Source organism: Schistocerca cancellata, chromosome 10, assembly GCF_023864275.1.
Source record: "Schistocerca cancellata isolate TAMUIC-IGC-003103 chromosome 10, iqSchCanc2.1, whole genome shotgun sequence".
NCBI classification, from domain to species: Eukaryota; Metazoa; Arthropoda; class Insecta; order Orthoptera; family Acrididae; genus Schistocerca; species Schistocerca cancellata.
In genome coordinates this window covers 131,490,952-131,504,861 of record NC_064635.1, presented here as the reverse complement: position 1 = coordinate 131,504,861, position 13,910 = coordinate 131,490,952, and the positions used below count along the sequence as shown (strand labels likewise).

At 39.3% G+C, this 13,910-nt stretch overlaps 1 protein-coding gene across 1 annotated transcript in view; it reads left to right on the top strand.

Moving 5' to 3' along the window:
- LOC126106191 (uncharacterized) overlaps positions 1 to 10,461 on the top strand; it is a 182,941-nt gene extending 172,480 nt beyond the window's left edge. Inside the window, exon 7 of the mRNA XM_049912427.1 lies at positions 10,268 to 10,461. Within this exon, the coding sequence (XP_049768384.1) occupies positions 10,268 to 10,461 (194 nt within the window). The remainder of the gene's footprint in view (positions 1 to 10,267) is intronic.
- Positions 10,462 to 13,910: the final 3,449 nt, after the last annotated feature.

Here is a 13,910-nt window from a genome sequence, read left to right as displayed (position 1 = left end):
TCGTGCTGTTGGTTCAGTAGTAGGTTCCTCTATTGCTACTGTTTTTTGGATGGTCCATTTGCGTGCTGCTCCTGTTTTTGCTGGTGTTTCTGCTATTGGAGATTTATACCATCCCAGTTCAGTGGCTGTCACTTTGTAATTGCATTTAATTGCTTCCCTTATTAAGTTTCCTAACCTGGCCTTACCATTTCTGTTAAGGTGAAGCCCATGTTTCGTAAAACATTCTCTGTCAAGTGTGCTTGAGTCAATTAATTTCACATTGCTGAATAGCCTACAACTACTATTAAGTTTCGCATTAATTCTGTGAATTTCCTTATTCACACATGACCATTCAGGTAAATCATGCCTGTGGGTAAAGTTCACCAGTAAAATGTTTGTATTTGACAGTACTAGCAAAAGACTCAAGAGCTGTTTATACATTTTCATAGCATTGTTTTCGTAAATGTCTTTAGCTCCTGCGCAGATTACAACACTGTCCTGCTTGTCATAGTTATATTTTATGATGTTTTCCATCACTTCTTTGAAACCAGCACCTGGTTTAACCATGCCTGTGACTGTCGTTGATTTACTATTTTCTTGCAGTTCTTGAGAAATTCCTTTGGCGTGACTGTCTCCGAAGACGTCGACTTTTGATTCTTTCTTCTTTGTCACACACGTCGGTTTTTGTTTATTTGTATCTTCACTTTGTTGCAAAACGTCGTATTTGTTTTTATCGCAAAATGTGACAGATTTTACGGAGTTTGTTTTTCTTTTAGTGGACAAGGGATTACCTTTTAGCGACACTTTTATCCACTCGGACGTTGTTTCACTGTCTTGCATCACTTCACTAGCGTTTTGCATATCCTTATTGCAGGCATCACTACTATTCGACAGAACACTGTACCTGTTTTTATCTGTAATTATAATTTCATTTGCTGCCTTTGATGCCTGTCTATCGCTTCCTTTCCGCTTCTCATAACTCACCAGGTTCCCGTTTTGTGGCTTTATTGTTTTATCATTTAGAATATGGCGCAACTTCTTCAGCTCACAGTTTTCATTAGTTATATACGAAATCTCACGTCTTAAAACTTCTACAACTTTTTGTAAACTTGAAATGCGTTCGTTTAGTTTTTCGATTTCACTTTTACAGTTTACACAGGATTCATTTTTTACGACAGAACAGTAACTTTTATTCACTCGTTCACTATGGATCACTACACTCGTCGCCATCTTGCATTGTGTATGCTGCCACAGTGACAAAACCCCTGATTAGGTTTGTACTTTTTCCATATCAAATATGGACTTAATCCAAGGAGTAGTTGTACACACTAAAATCACTCCCTTCACTCATTTTAGCAGTGTAATCCTGAACCTTTCTTATTATAAAAAGGAACAGTTCTAAATCAACATCAGCACTTTTACTTATCGTTCGCTTCCCTCAAGATTGGTTCCTGTGCCATCCATGAATGCAGAGAAGCGTGGCACAAATGGTTGCAGGTTTAAGTTGTGGGAGTGTGTGTCAAAGATACTGAAGGAACTGAAATGACACCCTTCAAGACATATGCAAACCATCCCGAGGATTTTATGAATAAAGTTTCAAGAACAAGCCTTAAAAGATTACTTGAAGGATATGCCTCAACCCCCTATGTATCACTCACACATGGATCATGAGGATAAGGACATTAACTGTGGTACCACTGACAGACTTTACATACATATTGTTAAGATTATTTATTTAAAACAGATGCACACATGCACGATGGCTTAAGTTTTGTACACCCTCCATACTACTGTCAAAAGATTTAATTGTACACATGTAACAAAGATATGAAAAGCTTGCATCACACTGAAATTACACTACATTTCAGTTTTCTTTTAATATTGACACTTCCCCCAAAGAAAAATAAAAGGTGTGTACTGAATTTCTCATGGATTTAATCTTCTGCACTCCAATGCTTTCACACAGCATCTTGAGTCAAACCCTTTCCAATGGCTTGGTTAGTAGATCAGCTAATTGGTTGGTCCTGTCAATGTGTTCTAATTTAAGATCCCCATTCAAAAATCTTTCCCTGATGTAGAAATGATGGACTTCTATGTTCTTTGATTTTCAATGATACAGTCTGTTTGGACAGTTTTACTGTACTTGCATTGTCAACGTACAGTGTAGGATGTTTCACTTGTTTGGAAGTTCCAATCAATTCATACAACAGGCTTTTTAAGCAAATTAGCTCCTTTGCTCCTTCAGTAGCTGTTATTATTTCTGCTTCCACAGTAGATGTTGCCACTGTCTTTTGTAATTGACTGGTCCATGATACAGCCCCATGACTGACAGTTGCGACAACACCTGTTGTTGAGTATCTCATGTGCATCTCACCAGCATAATCAGCATCACTGTAGACTTTCAACCTCTCTTTGTTGTTGTACTTAATTCTGTAGTCCACTGTATTCCTCCAGTACCTACAAATTCATTTTACTTGATTCCAGTCTTGAACTGTAGTAGGATGTTCCATCATTCTAGCTGTTCTGTTCACTGCAAAAGCAATATCTGGACATGAGACTTTAATGAAATACATCAGACAACCCACTGCATCTTGATGGGGAACTTTGGCTGTGATCTTCTTTATGACATTATTTTCATGTCCAATTGGAGTAGAAACTCCATTGACTCAGCCATTCCAAATCTTCCAGCTAATTTTACTGGGCTAAATGTAAATTGTGTACATTCTGGTAGGATATAGCAGTACAGTGGCGTCTGACTGTAGGCTTTCGTGGCATGCAAAGATTTTGAAATGTTCTCAGATATTCAGCTGGCCGGTGTCATCTGAAACGGTGCAATATTTTGGCAAACTGACTTTCAACCATCTTGGGACAGTCCTGCAGCCTTTTTTTGTTTTCTGATGGGGATTGTCTTTATAAACCATCTCCTTCTCATTACAAAGCTCAGGTCATTGTTATCCACAGTCGGCTCCAATGGTGAGGTGGAAGTGTGCTGGCAGAGAAAGGGTCACAGTCCTCATTTCTGTGCCACAAATGCAGGGGAAGAAATAAATCATGAAACGTGTTGTACACTCACAAAGGCTATTCTAACAAAACCAAATCTTTCCAAGGAGAAGAGAAAGGCACTTAAATGGCTTAAGGAAGATTCGGAGGCAGTTATCCTACTACCAAACTAAGAAAATTCCACAGCTGTGTTACTGTTTAAAGTATACAGACAGAAAATAGACAGCCTACTAAGAGAATGATACCTACAAGGTTGCTGAAGAGGATCCAACATTCCACAAAGAGAGATTTAACAAAAATTCTCCAGAAAAAACTCCAAGAAAAGGCAGTGGAAAGACTTAGTTTACAGTTGACTCCATCTCCTGGACTTCGTGGACTACCTTAATTCCACTCCATCCCATAGAAGGTAACATTAGCACAGCAGTGTATGAGCTACCAGAATGCTGGACAGGGATGCTCAGCCTCTTCAAAGGTTGTAACTGGGCTAGGGGGGCAACATTGTTAATACTGATGCAGCTTTCCTCTTTTACTAGGGCACTTCTGAGACTTGCTCAATGTCATATGAGGGAAAAAGATTTTAAAAAATTAAAATGTGTTACTGTTGTAAATGAAATTGCTCTCTCGCGCATCTGCTCTTGAAGAGTTGACAGTAAACCTCTGTGAAGATTATATGTTGTCAGTTACATTACTGAATGTCTGGCACACGTCAATAAGCTCTGAATTGTAAAGTAATTGGTGACCAAAGAAATTCTCTGAATTTAAAATATTTGTAAGGCAGTCATTGTTTCTTGGGACAGAATACCAATAGCAAAAGGTTTAACTACTCGATCTGATTTGTTATAAAGAAATTCCAGAAACTGATTGCACTGATAGTTCTTCAAGAAATAACCACAGAATTAATCCAAAGGTTATCGGTGAAAGAGTCAGTGATCAATATACTGGGAATTCTGATTTTCTTTCAAAGTTAGGATCTATTCACTTAAGTTTTCAAAAAGTTACAAAAAATAATCTGTTCTCTCTTTCATCATTTAAGTATTTGCGCAACCAGGAAAGGTTTTCTTGGTGTATCAGAAAGTTAGTCACAGTATCCGTTAAAAGAAATGCAGAGAGCAGAGGATACTGCAATGATTACAATCAATGCCAAATCAAATATGCCATAAAAATGAAGGGTTCTATGGTATGTCTAGCAGACAAAGAAGAGAGGACCTCTTGTGATGGCTTTCTCTTAAATTAGTAACATATTCACAATAATTGGCAGAATACTCTGGAAATACAGACGGTGTGTTTTGCTACCACCCAAGACAAAACCATGTAGGGGCCTGTTATTGATGACCTAGGACTCTGCATACCAAGAGTCTATTGCTACCGGTTCCAGTGAATGGAAAAAGTATGTAGGCTGGGCCACTCGTATAATAAAGAAAAGATGTAGAGAGTACAGGTGTCGCACAGATAAGAAACAATCCACAAAGACAATTACATCAGTGCACCACTTCTAAAAATAACATGGAATACAGTGGAAGTTCGTTATTAAAACAGGCCAATACATTCTAGTATTCAGTTTTAAAAGACCTGCAGGCACCCAGCTACACAATCAACTGGTAAAAAAAGACAGCAGTTGCCACCTAAGTAACGCCTGGGATCCAGCCTTGCACTTCCTGAAAGTGCAACAACAGGCTGTGAGGAGAAACATTCATGCCACGTGCATCAGCACCATCTTGATCAGTGATGGCATGGAGACTGAGGATCAAATAGGAAGGTTATTGGTCCTTTTGGTACCACACTGATTGTCTAATGTCCTGTTGGATGTCTTCCAATAACTGTGATGACCTGATGACAACATATCTTTGGAACTAAGGATACTTTGAATAAATTTATATTCTCATTAATAAAATAGGAACCAACAATGTGTGTTTTGGAAAATATGCATCAAACATCGATAGACCAAGTGTGTAGATTTCCAGCTTGTGATGAGTGCATATTGTGGAGACTGCTTTGCCCATGGCCTATAAATGATGCTTCTCCCTTGAACATAATTTTGGGTAAATACATCACTTCACAAATTTTGTAGATAATATTCAGTGAATTTAATACATAACCCACTTTTGTGTCTACAGTTACACTCCGTAATGTCTTGATTATCACCAATCTTGAATGAGGTGTGTAACACTTCTTGCTGCATGATGTCCACCTGCAGTGAAAGTGTTCCTTTGACCTGCCAGGAGCTGCATGTCTAGTCAATCAAATACAATGGCAGTGGCAAAACAGTAAAATATTTGACACCAGGAGCTCAAAGGCAATGGGTAGAAACTAAGTCCCGCAGCTCGACAAGGCCTTATTGAACCAAAACACCATAAAGATGTTACAGAAACTCGGAGCAACTAAAGAGGTGGCCAACAGGCGTGAAGTTTAAACCAAACACTCGCTCAAGTCTGATCGAAGGAGGCAGCAACTTATACAGTCCACGGGTGGAGTTAATGATACACACCCATAACCCCAAAGATGTCAGGAACCATCTGCAATAGAACACCTCATGAGCATTCATATTAATTGGATAAATATCTACCAGCAGGGCAATATATCCAGGCTCATCTTTTCAGGAATTCATGCAAGCAAACAGCTAAGCCATAAGTCAGAGTTCATAACTAGGATCAAAAGTGATGTCTGGGATCACTGCACTACAGCCATTCCACTAGATAACTGAAGGTAAAAGAGGTCACTAAATAGATGCAAACACCTGTGGCCCTCTCAGTCTGTATGTTTTGGTGGTCATATCCTACATCCTGTTGCCACTTCTGTCTGACCAGATCCTCTCCACCCAACTGCTCTGCGTCAATCACTCCTACCGCCATATTGCCTACCACGCCCTCTCATGGCCACGGTCACTGACATCAAGCAGCTGCCCTGAGGTGAGCACCTCAACCGTGAAATACCACAACCATTTTTGGTATCCTGTATCCTCTTCCAGTCACATTCCTATTCTCCCGTAGAGTACATATGTGTAATAGTTACTCATATGTAATTTCATATATGTATATTTACAGATATAACAATACGAGAGAAGGAAAGTTGCTACTTGCCATATAGCGGAGATGCTGAGCCGCGATAGGCACAATAACAAGATTCATGCAAACATAGCTTTCATCCATTAAGGCCTTTGTCAACAGTACACACACATACACACTCACACAAGTACAACTATCACACACATCTACAGTCTCAGAGTGCTGAAACTACACTGAGCAGCAGCACCAGTGCATGATGGGAGTGGCGACTGGGTAGGGATAAGAAAGTGACTAGGGTGGGGAGGGGGAGGAATGGTATGGTGGGAGTGGCAGACAGTGAAGTGTTGCAGTTTAGACGAAGGGTATGAGAGAAGATGCAGAGGGGGGAGGGGTTAAGTAGCGGAAAGGAGAGAAATAAAAATAAAAATAAAATAAATTAAAAGACTGGGTGTGGGGGTGAAATGACAACTGTGTAGTGCTGGAATGGGAACAGGGAGGGAGCTGGAAGGGTGAGGACAGTGACTAATGAAGGTTGAGGCCAGGAGGGTTATGAGACTGTAGGATGTATTGTAGGAAAAGTTCCCACCTCACCAATTCAGAAAAGCTGGGGATGGTGGAAAGGATCAGTATGGCACAGGCTGTGAAGCAGTCATTGAGATGAGGGGTATCATGTTTGGCAGCGTGTTCAGCTACAGGGTGGTCCACTTGTTTTTTGGCCACAGTTTGTCGGTGGCCATTCGTGTGGACAGACAGCTTGATGGCTGTCATGCCTACATAAAATGCAGCACAGTGGTTGCAGCTTAGCTTGTAAATCACATGACTGGTTTCACAGGTAGCCCTGCCTTTGATGTGATAGGTGATGTAAGTGACCGGACTGCAGTAGGTGGTGGTGGTAGGAGGAGGATGTGTGGGACAGGTCTTGCATTTAGGTATATTACAGGGGTATGAGCCATGAGGTAAAGGATTGGGAGCAGGGGTTGCGTAAGGATGGACGAGTATATTGTGTAGGTTTGGTGGATGGCAGAATACCATGGTAGGAGGGATGGGAATGATAGTGAGTAGTACATTTCTCATTTCAGGGCATGACAAAAGGTAATCAAAATCCTGGCGCAGCATGTAATTCAGTTTTGTCCCCAATGGTACTGAGTTACAAGGGGAATGCTCCTCTGTGGCCGGACTGTGGGACTTTGGGAGGTGGTGGGAGACTGGAAAGAAAAGGCATGGGAGATTTGTTTTTGTACAAGGATGAGAGGATAATTACAGTCAGTGAAGGCTTCAGTGAGAACCTCAGTATATTTAGAGGGGGACTGCTCCTCACCGCAGATGCGATGACCACGGGTGGCTAGGCTGTACGGAAGGGACTTCTTGGTATGAAACGGGTGGCAGCTGTCAAAGTGGAGGTATTGCTGGTGGTTAGTAGGTTTGATATGGATGGAGGTACTGATGTAGCCATCTCTGAGGTGGAGGTCAACATCTAGGAAGGTGGCTTGTTGGATTGAGTAGGACCAGGTGAAGCAAATGGGGGAGAAGTTGTTGAGTTTCTGGAGGAATGTGAATAAGGTGTCAGTAGCAATCACTTGAAATCTTTAGAACAGGCTCTCACTTTTGATTAAGAAAGGACTAGGCCCAAGTTTGCACTTATAATAAATTTTATCATTGTGTAGTTCCTCAGCACATGTTCACATTCCTTGGTACTCAAAAAAATATACTATACAATTTACATTCATTGCACTCTCTATCCTTTAGCAAACAAATTTTGAAATAAATACAATCACTATCAAATTCTCTTGAAACCATTTCAGTAACACCAAAAATTTAAGCAAAGGCTTTTGAAGTGAACTTGCAAAGAAACTCGCCTCACAACCAGGCTAAAGTTTACCTTTCCCTTAAATAAAGTATACTAAGAAACTCAATGTTAGAAAGACACAAGCATAATTGCATTAAAAATATATTTATATTTACTCAATTAATAAAATTATTGAACGTTCAACATTATCTTAGCAAACATTGAACAAAGCAAAATTTCTGCAAGCTTAATTACCACACATTTAAGCAGAAGCTACTCAGACAATTATAGCTCAATGAGAGTGGTAAATTACAGGAAGAAAATGCAATTTAGAATTTTGCAGTCCTTCTGTGGACACATGCCCTTTTTGCTCTCCGAACAGACCCACACAACCCGCGTACTCCTCCGGGCCAAGGTACATAAACATTGAAACCAGAACAAAAAAGCCTTCTAGAACACACAGAAATCTGCTATTAGAAACATTTCTACCCATGGCCTTATACATACATTGCAGTCTTTAACATGCAAATAAAACACAGTAAAATAATGGCCATACAATTAAGAAAACACTGCAAATTAAGTACAAGTAAAAAAAACCTTAACAATTACACATCTCTCTTTAACTAATGAAAAGAACATTCACTGATATACACATACAAAAACCAAAATGCCTCTTTCGCAACCAATTAGTGTGTCCCGGCTTTGTCGAATATTAATGACAAGTAATGAGCAGCACCAGTATTATAATCTGAAGCTGAACTGAGAAAGTTTTTATACGACGAATGAGCCACGCAGTTCTTTAATTTTTGCGATAACCACAGTTGTCGTTGGAATGATGCTCACTAGAAAGATTATTGGTAAGACTTAAACTCCAGCAGATGGAAACGGAGCCCCATAACCAACATCTGAGGGCCGGAGAGCAGATAGTCTGGTGTTAACACCAAGGCAGTCGAGCCATCACTCGCCTCTCTCGCACACTGTGCTCCAGCCCCAGTGCACGACAGTTGTGCCTCCTGATCACTCAGTTCCATCCACCTCACTGAATGCCTCGGACATGCACTATATACCCAGGCAGCACAAGACAAAATGGATACTGGCTAGCTTACATAGTCTTTGAACCAGAGGAGATAGATTCTATTACCTCGATGTGAACACATCAGTATCCTCACCTTAAATCCAGATAGCAAAGATGTCTATCAATGAATCTGAACCAGGTGAGGGGCTTACTTGTAAATATGTAACAATGACAAATAGAGGCGATTTGTACACTGCCATAGTGCAGTCTGGAGGGGGGGGGGGGGGCAGGGGGTGGCGGCAGTCTGTGGGGGAGGGGGCGGTCTGACATCAATTTCACACATGTAGTTTGCTGCCAAACATCTAGCATATGAAGTAAAATTCTTTGTGAACAAGAAATATTGAAACTTCTTTCAACCATCTCGTGATTCTTGTGTGGCGCTGCAGTAACATAAAGAAGCAGCTACAGCAGCATTAAGAAGCAGCACCCTGGATTACACAAGATTCATATTATTTATTTGGTGGAGGATATTTGTAATATGACGTGGTACACTGTTTTCCTTGTGTTAAGCATTGATACACATCCCAAACTTCATTGTGCAAAAACATATACTCCATGTTATATTAAAACCAGAACAAAAACATCAGAGACGAAAATAAACAAAGGACAGATGGGCCCTGGGAATTGGAAGGAAGCTGAGCTGCAAGGCTCAAGGAAAAAAATTGTCATAAATCAGTGATTATAGATGATAAAACTTACTTCTCACTGCCAGGAAATTTGTCATTTTGCCTGCTCTAATATGTCAAAAACTGCACCTCATTCTGTGTATATTTGGGATGGCCTCACCCTGTATAAGATGACACCAGCAGATCAATTAGTCACCAGTGCCTGAAGAAGCCAATAAGACAGCCTGCCAAAGTTTCACACCATTGGATGACACCATATACTTAAATAATTGAGAACATTTCTAAAAGCAGTGCAGTGAGTGGATGAAAAACCATTCCCTGAGCAGTTTGTATACCATATTTGGAGTCTGGAGCAAGCATTTGTTTTCTCTGGTAAAAATACTTTATGCCATTTATGTATCATATCTTCCTGTTTCCTGGAGAATGAACTTTTTAAAATACATAAAGCTTTTGGATGTTTCAGCTCTGTTCAGGTTTTTTTGATTAGTAAACCAACTCTTTCCTTGATGCAAATATTAGTTTCAGTGTATGCAAATATGAATATAAAATGGTTAATCAAACTTAATAATATACAGAATGAAACACTGTCATAGTTCTTAAAATTATAACTGAATGTGTGGTAAATAAACTGTAGAAAGTATTCTGTTTTATTGTTCTTGTGTTGACTGTACTGTTGAAGGCAGAAATTCATTGAGCTAAACCTCCACTTGCAACACAATACAGATATTAGAATTTGCAGTTCTTGTAATATAAAATTCTACTTGATAATTTTATTGTACAATCATCTTTAATTTTGCAGCACTGGCTGGAGGAAGACAGCAAAACCAAGAAGAGGAAACATCTTATACTTATCTAACTGTTCCTGAAGCACTTACACCACCTTCACTTTTAAAGTTGTGCCGTATTGTAGTTGTCACACATTACTGTCCGTCAGTCCTAAGGAAATACAAATTACCTAGCGCCATAAATGATTTCCTGAACTATAGGTCTTAATGTTGAGTACTGTTATGAATATATTTTTATATACAGTAAAAAATTAATATTCTCTTTTACACTTTTTTATTATTAATAAATTTGTTCTTATCATTGGAATTTGGTATTCATTAAGAACATTTAAAGAGAAACAGTCATAATGTGTGACTGTCCATTTTGAATCATAAAGTTACTGAATGACAAGCTCTAGGACACTATCATCCTTTTGGTTCAGATGTATTTATTATTCTGTGTCCAAAGGAATAAAATGTTTTACTTCTTGACAAGAATACTGAACATCAGTATAGAGGTTGTTCAACACCAGTTGTCCAAAATGTGTGATATAATGTGTCTTGGGATGACATGATCCCATTATCAGGTTCTATAAAAAAAAGGAAAACACGAACAATTGCATCACACTATTATGTATATTAGCAGACTCTTGACAATAGTGCATGCCCATCTCAAGGCATCCTTCTTACAAAGTTTCAAGAACCAGTTTTAAATGATGACTCTAGATACATACTGCAACACCTTATGTATTGCTTCTGTAGCATGCATGGTGGCATTTAAATAATCATTACTCCCATGCTCCATACATGAATGTAATGGGAAAAAAACACTAGAATTGATACAATGGGGTGTACCATTTACACTTCTGTGGTTTGCAGAGTATAGACATAGATGTAGGTGTATGTAATTGAACTCTTTTTGTATTGACATTAAATGTTCCATACCTCAAAATAAATAACCATTAAACATGGTCAAAAATAATAAACAAATGGCGAACATGCATTGCCAAATATAAGATTGTATGTGTAATAACATGAGATAATGATTTTATTTTTTATTTATTATTTATTTATTTATTTATTTATTTTTAAATATAACCATCCTGAGAGTGGGACCATGTTGTCCCACAAATATTGTGTTCAATGGCACATTTTGGACAACTGAGGCATAACAACCTTTGTACGAGGGCAGTTCAATAAGTAATGCAACACATTTTTTTTTCCTGAAACAGGGGTTGTTTTATTCAGCATTGAAATACACCAGGTTATTCCCCAATATTTTAGCTACACAACACTATTTTTCAACGTAATATCCATTCAATGCTACGGCCTTACGCCACCTTGAAATGAGGGCCTGTATGCCTGCACGGTACCATTCCACTGGTCGATGTCGGAGCCAACGTCGTACTGCATCAATAACTTCTTCATCATCCGCGTAGTGCCTCCCACGGATTGCGTCCTTCATTGGGCCAAACATATGGAAATCCGACAGTGCGAGATCGGGGCTGTAGGGTGCATGAGGAAGAACAGTCCACTGAAGTCTTGTGAGCTCCTCTTGGGTGCGAACACTTGTGTGAGGTCTTGCGTTGTCATGAAGAAGGAGAAGTTCGTTCAGATTTTTGTTCCTACGAACACGCTGAAGTTGTTTCTTCAATTTCTGAAGAGTAGCACAATACACTTCAGAGTTGATTGTTTGACTATGGGGAAGGACATCGAACAGAATAGCCCCTTCAGCGTCCCAGAAGACCGTAACCATGACTTTACCGGCTGAGGGTATGGCTTTAAACTTTTTCTTGGTAGGGGAGTGGGTGTGGCGCCAATCCATTGATTGCCATTTTGTTTCAGGTTCGAAGTGATGAACCCATGTTTCATCGCCTGTAACAATCTTTGACAATAAATTGTCACCCTCAGCCACATGACGAGCAAGCAATTCCGCACAGATGGTTCTCCTTTGCTCTTTATGGTGTTCGGTTAGACAACGAGGGACCCAGCGGGAACAAACCTTTGAATATCCCAACTGGTGAACAATTGTGACAGCACTACCAACAGAGATGTCAAGTTGAGCACTGAGTTGTTTGATGGTGATCCGTCGATCATCTCGAACGAGTGTGTTCGCACGCTCCGCCATTGCAGGAGTCACAGCTGTGCACGGCCGGCCCGCACGCGGGAGATCAGACAGTCTTGCTTGACCTTGCGGCGATGATGACACACGCTTTGCCCAACGACTCACCGTGCTTTTGTCCACTGCCAGATCACCGTAGACATTCTGCAAGCGCCTATGAATATCTGAGATGCCCTGGTTTTCCGCCAAAAGAAACTCTATCACTGCCCGTTGTTTGCAACGCACATCCGTTACAGACGCCATTTTAACAGCTCCGTACAGCGCTGCCACTTGTCGGAAGTCAATGAAACTATACGAGACGAAGAGGGAATGTTTGAAAATATTCCACAAGAAATTTCCGGTTTTTTCAACCAATATTGGCCGAGAAACAAAATGTGTTGCATTACTTATTGAACTGCCCTCGTACTGATACCATGATGTAATTGAACTATGACTTCACAACAGATGCTATTATACATCTTGGGTAACTGTCATCAGGATAGTGAAGATCTGCAGAGACAGATTTTGAGAAAAATTGAAAAATGACATTGTTTATACAAACATGTATCCACAGCATTTTAATTACAGATTGTCAGCTTCAATTTGCTTTGTTCTGTTAGATCATATTTTAACTAGACTGTATCACCCATTCTTTTATACAGTGCATTCAATATATTTTTATTTTCTTAATAAAGTCCATTAAAAATTGCAAACGATGTCACAAATTTACAGCAGCTATGGAATCAGATAAGAAAGCAGTTACAGAAACACTAATTTCCTTCTGTACAGAAATTTATAAGTGCTAGTCTAAAAGAACACTGTTTAATGTACCTAAAATATGTGTGTAACCCTGTATATCTAACTTCCACCTGACTTATTCACTTCTTAATTTAATTAGTTTATATGTGTATTGCATTGTAAGCTGTACTTGATGGCTTTATGTAGAAACATATGAGTGTGATGACTATCTATGAATATTGTGTGCCTTACATAACAGAATACCTCAATATTTGTGCATGTATGTAACTTCATTGTGCATTATATTTCTTATACACTATTTGCCGAGTCAAGAAAAGGGTGAATAGGGCAAAAAATTCGTGTAGTTATAAATTTTTGTACAGGGTTGAGTAGTAGTTACATGAACAACATACTAACCTCCACCTGTGGGGTGAGAGCTTTGGGATGAGGGAATGTGTAATGCTCACTTTCTGTAAATTTTTCTTAAAGAATTCAATAAATGTTTGTCAGTACGAAATTAAATTTCCACCAGAAATGTCAGTCATTTTTTCTGTAGAACTAACAGTTTCTGTGTTTCAGAGAGGTGAAAAAATGACAAATTATTAAAAATACTGTTTAATGGTATAATATTAAAATTGATTGTTAAATTAAGTGGTTTTAGACCAAATATTAAATGACTATACCATATTTAAGTACACTAGAGCTGTATTAAGGGATAAATTGTCTTCTAGGAATGTGAATGGTGGCAGTGGGACGGAGCAGGGCTGGAGGATACAAGTGTGAGGGAAGGCAGGTTGCCAGAATAAGGTCACTTATTTCCCTCATTTGTGCAGCTGCGA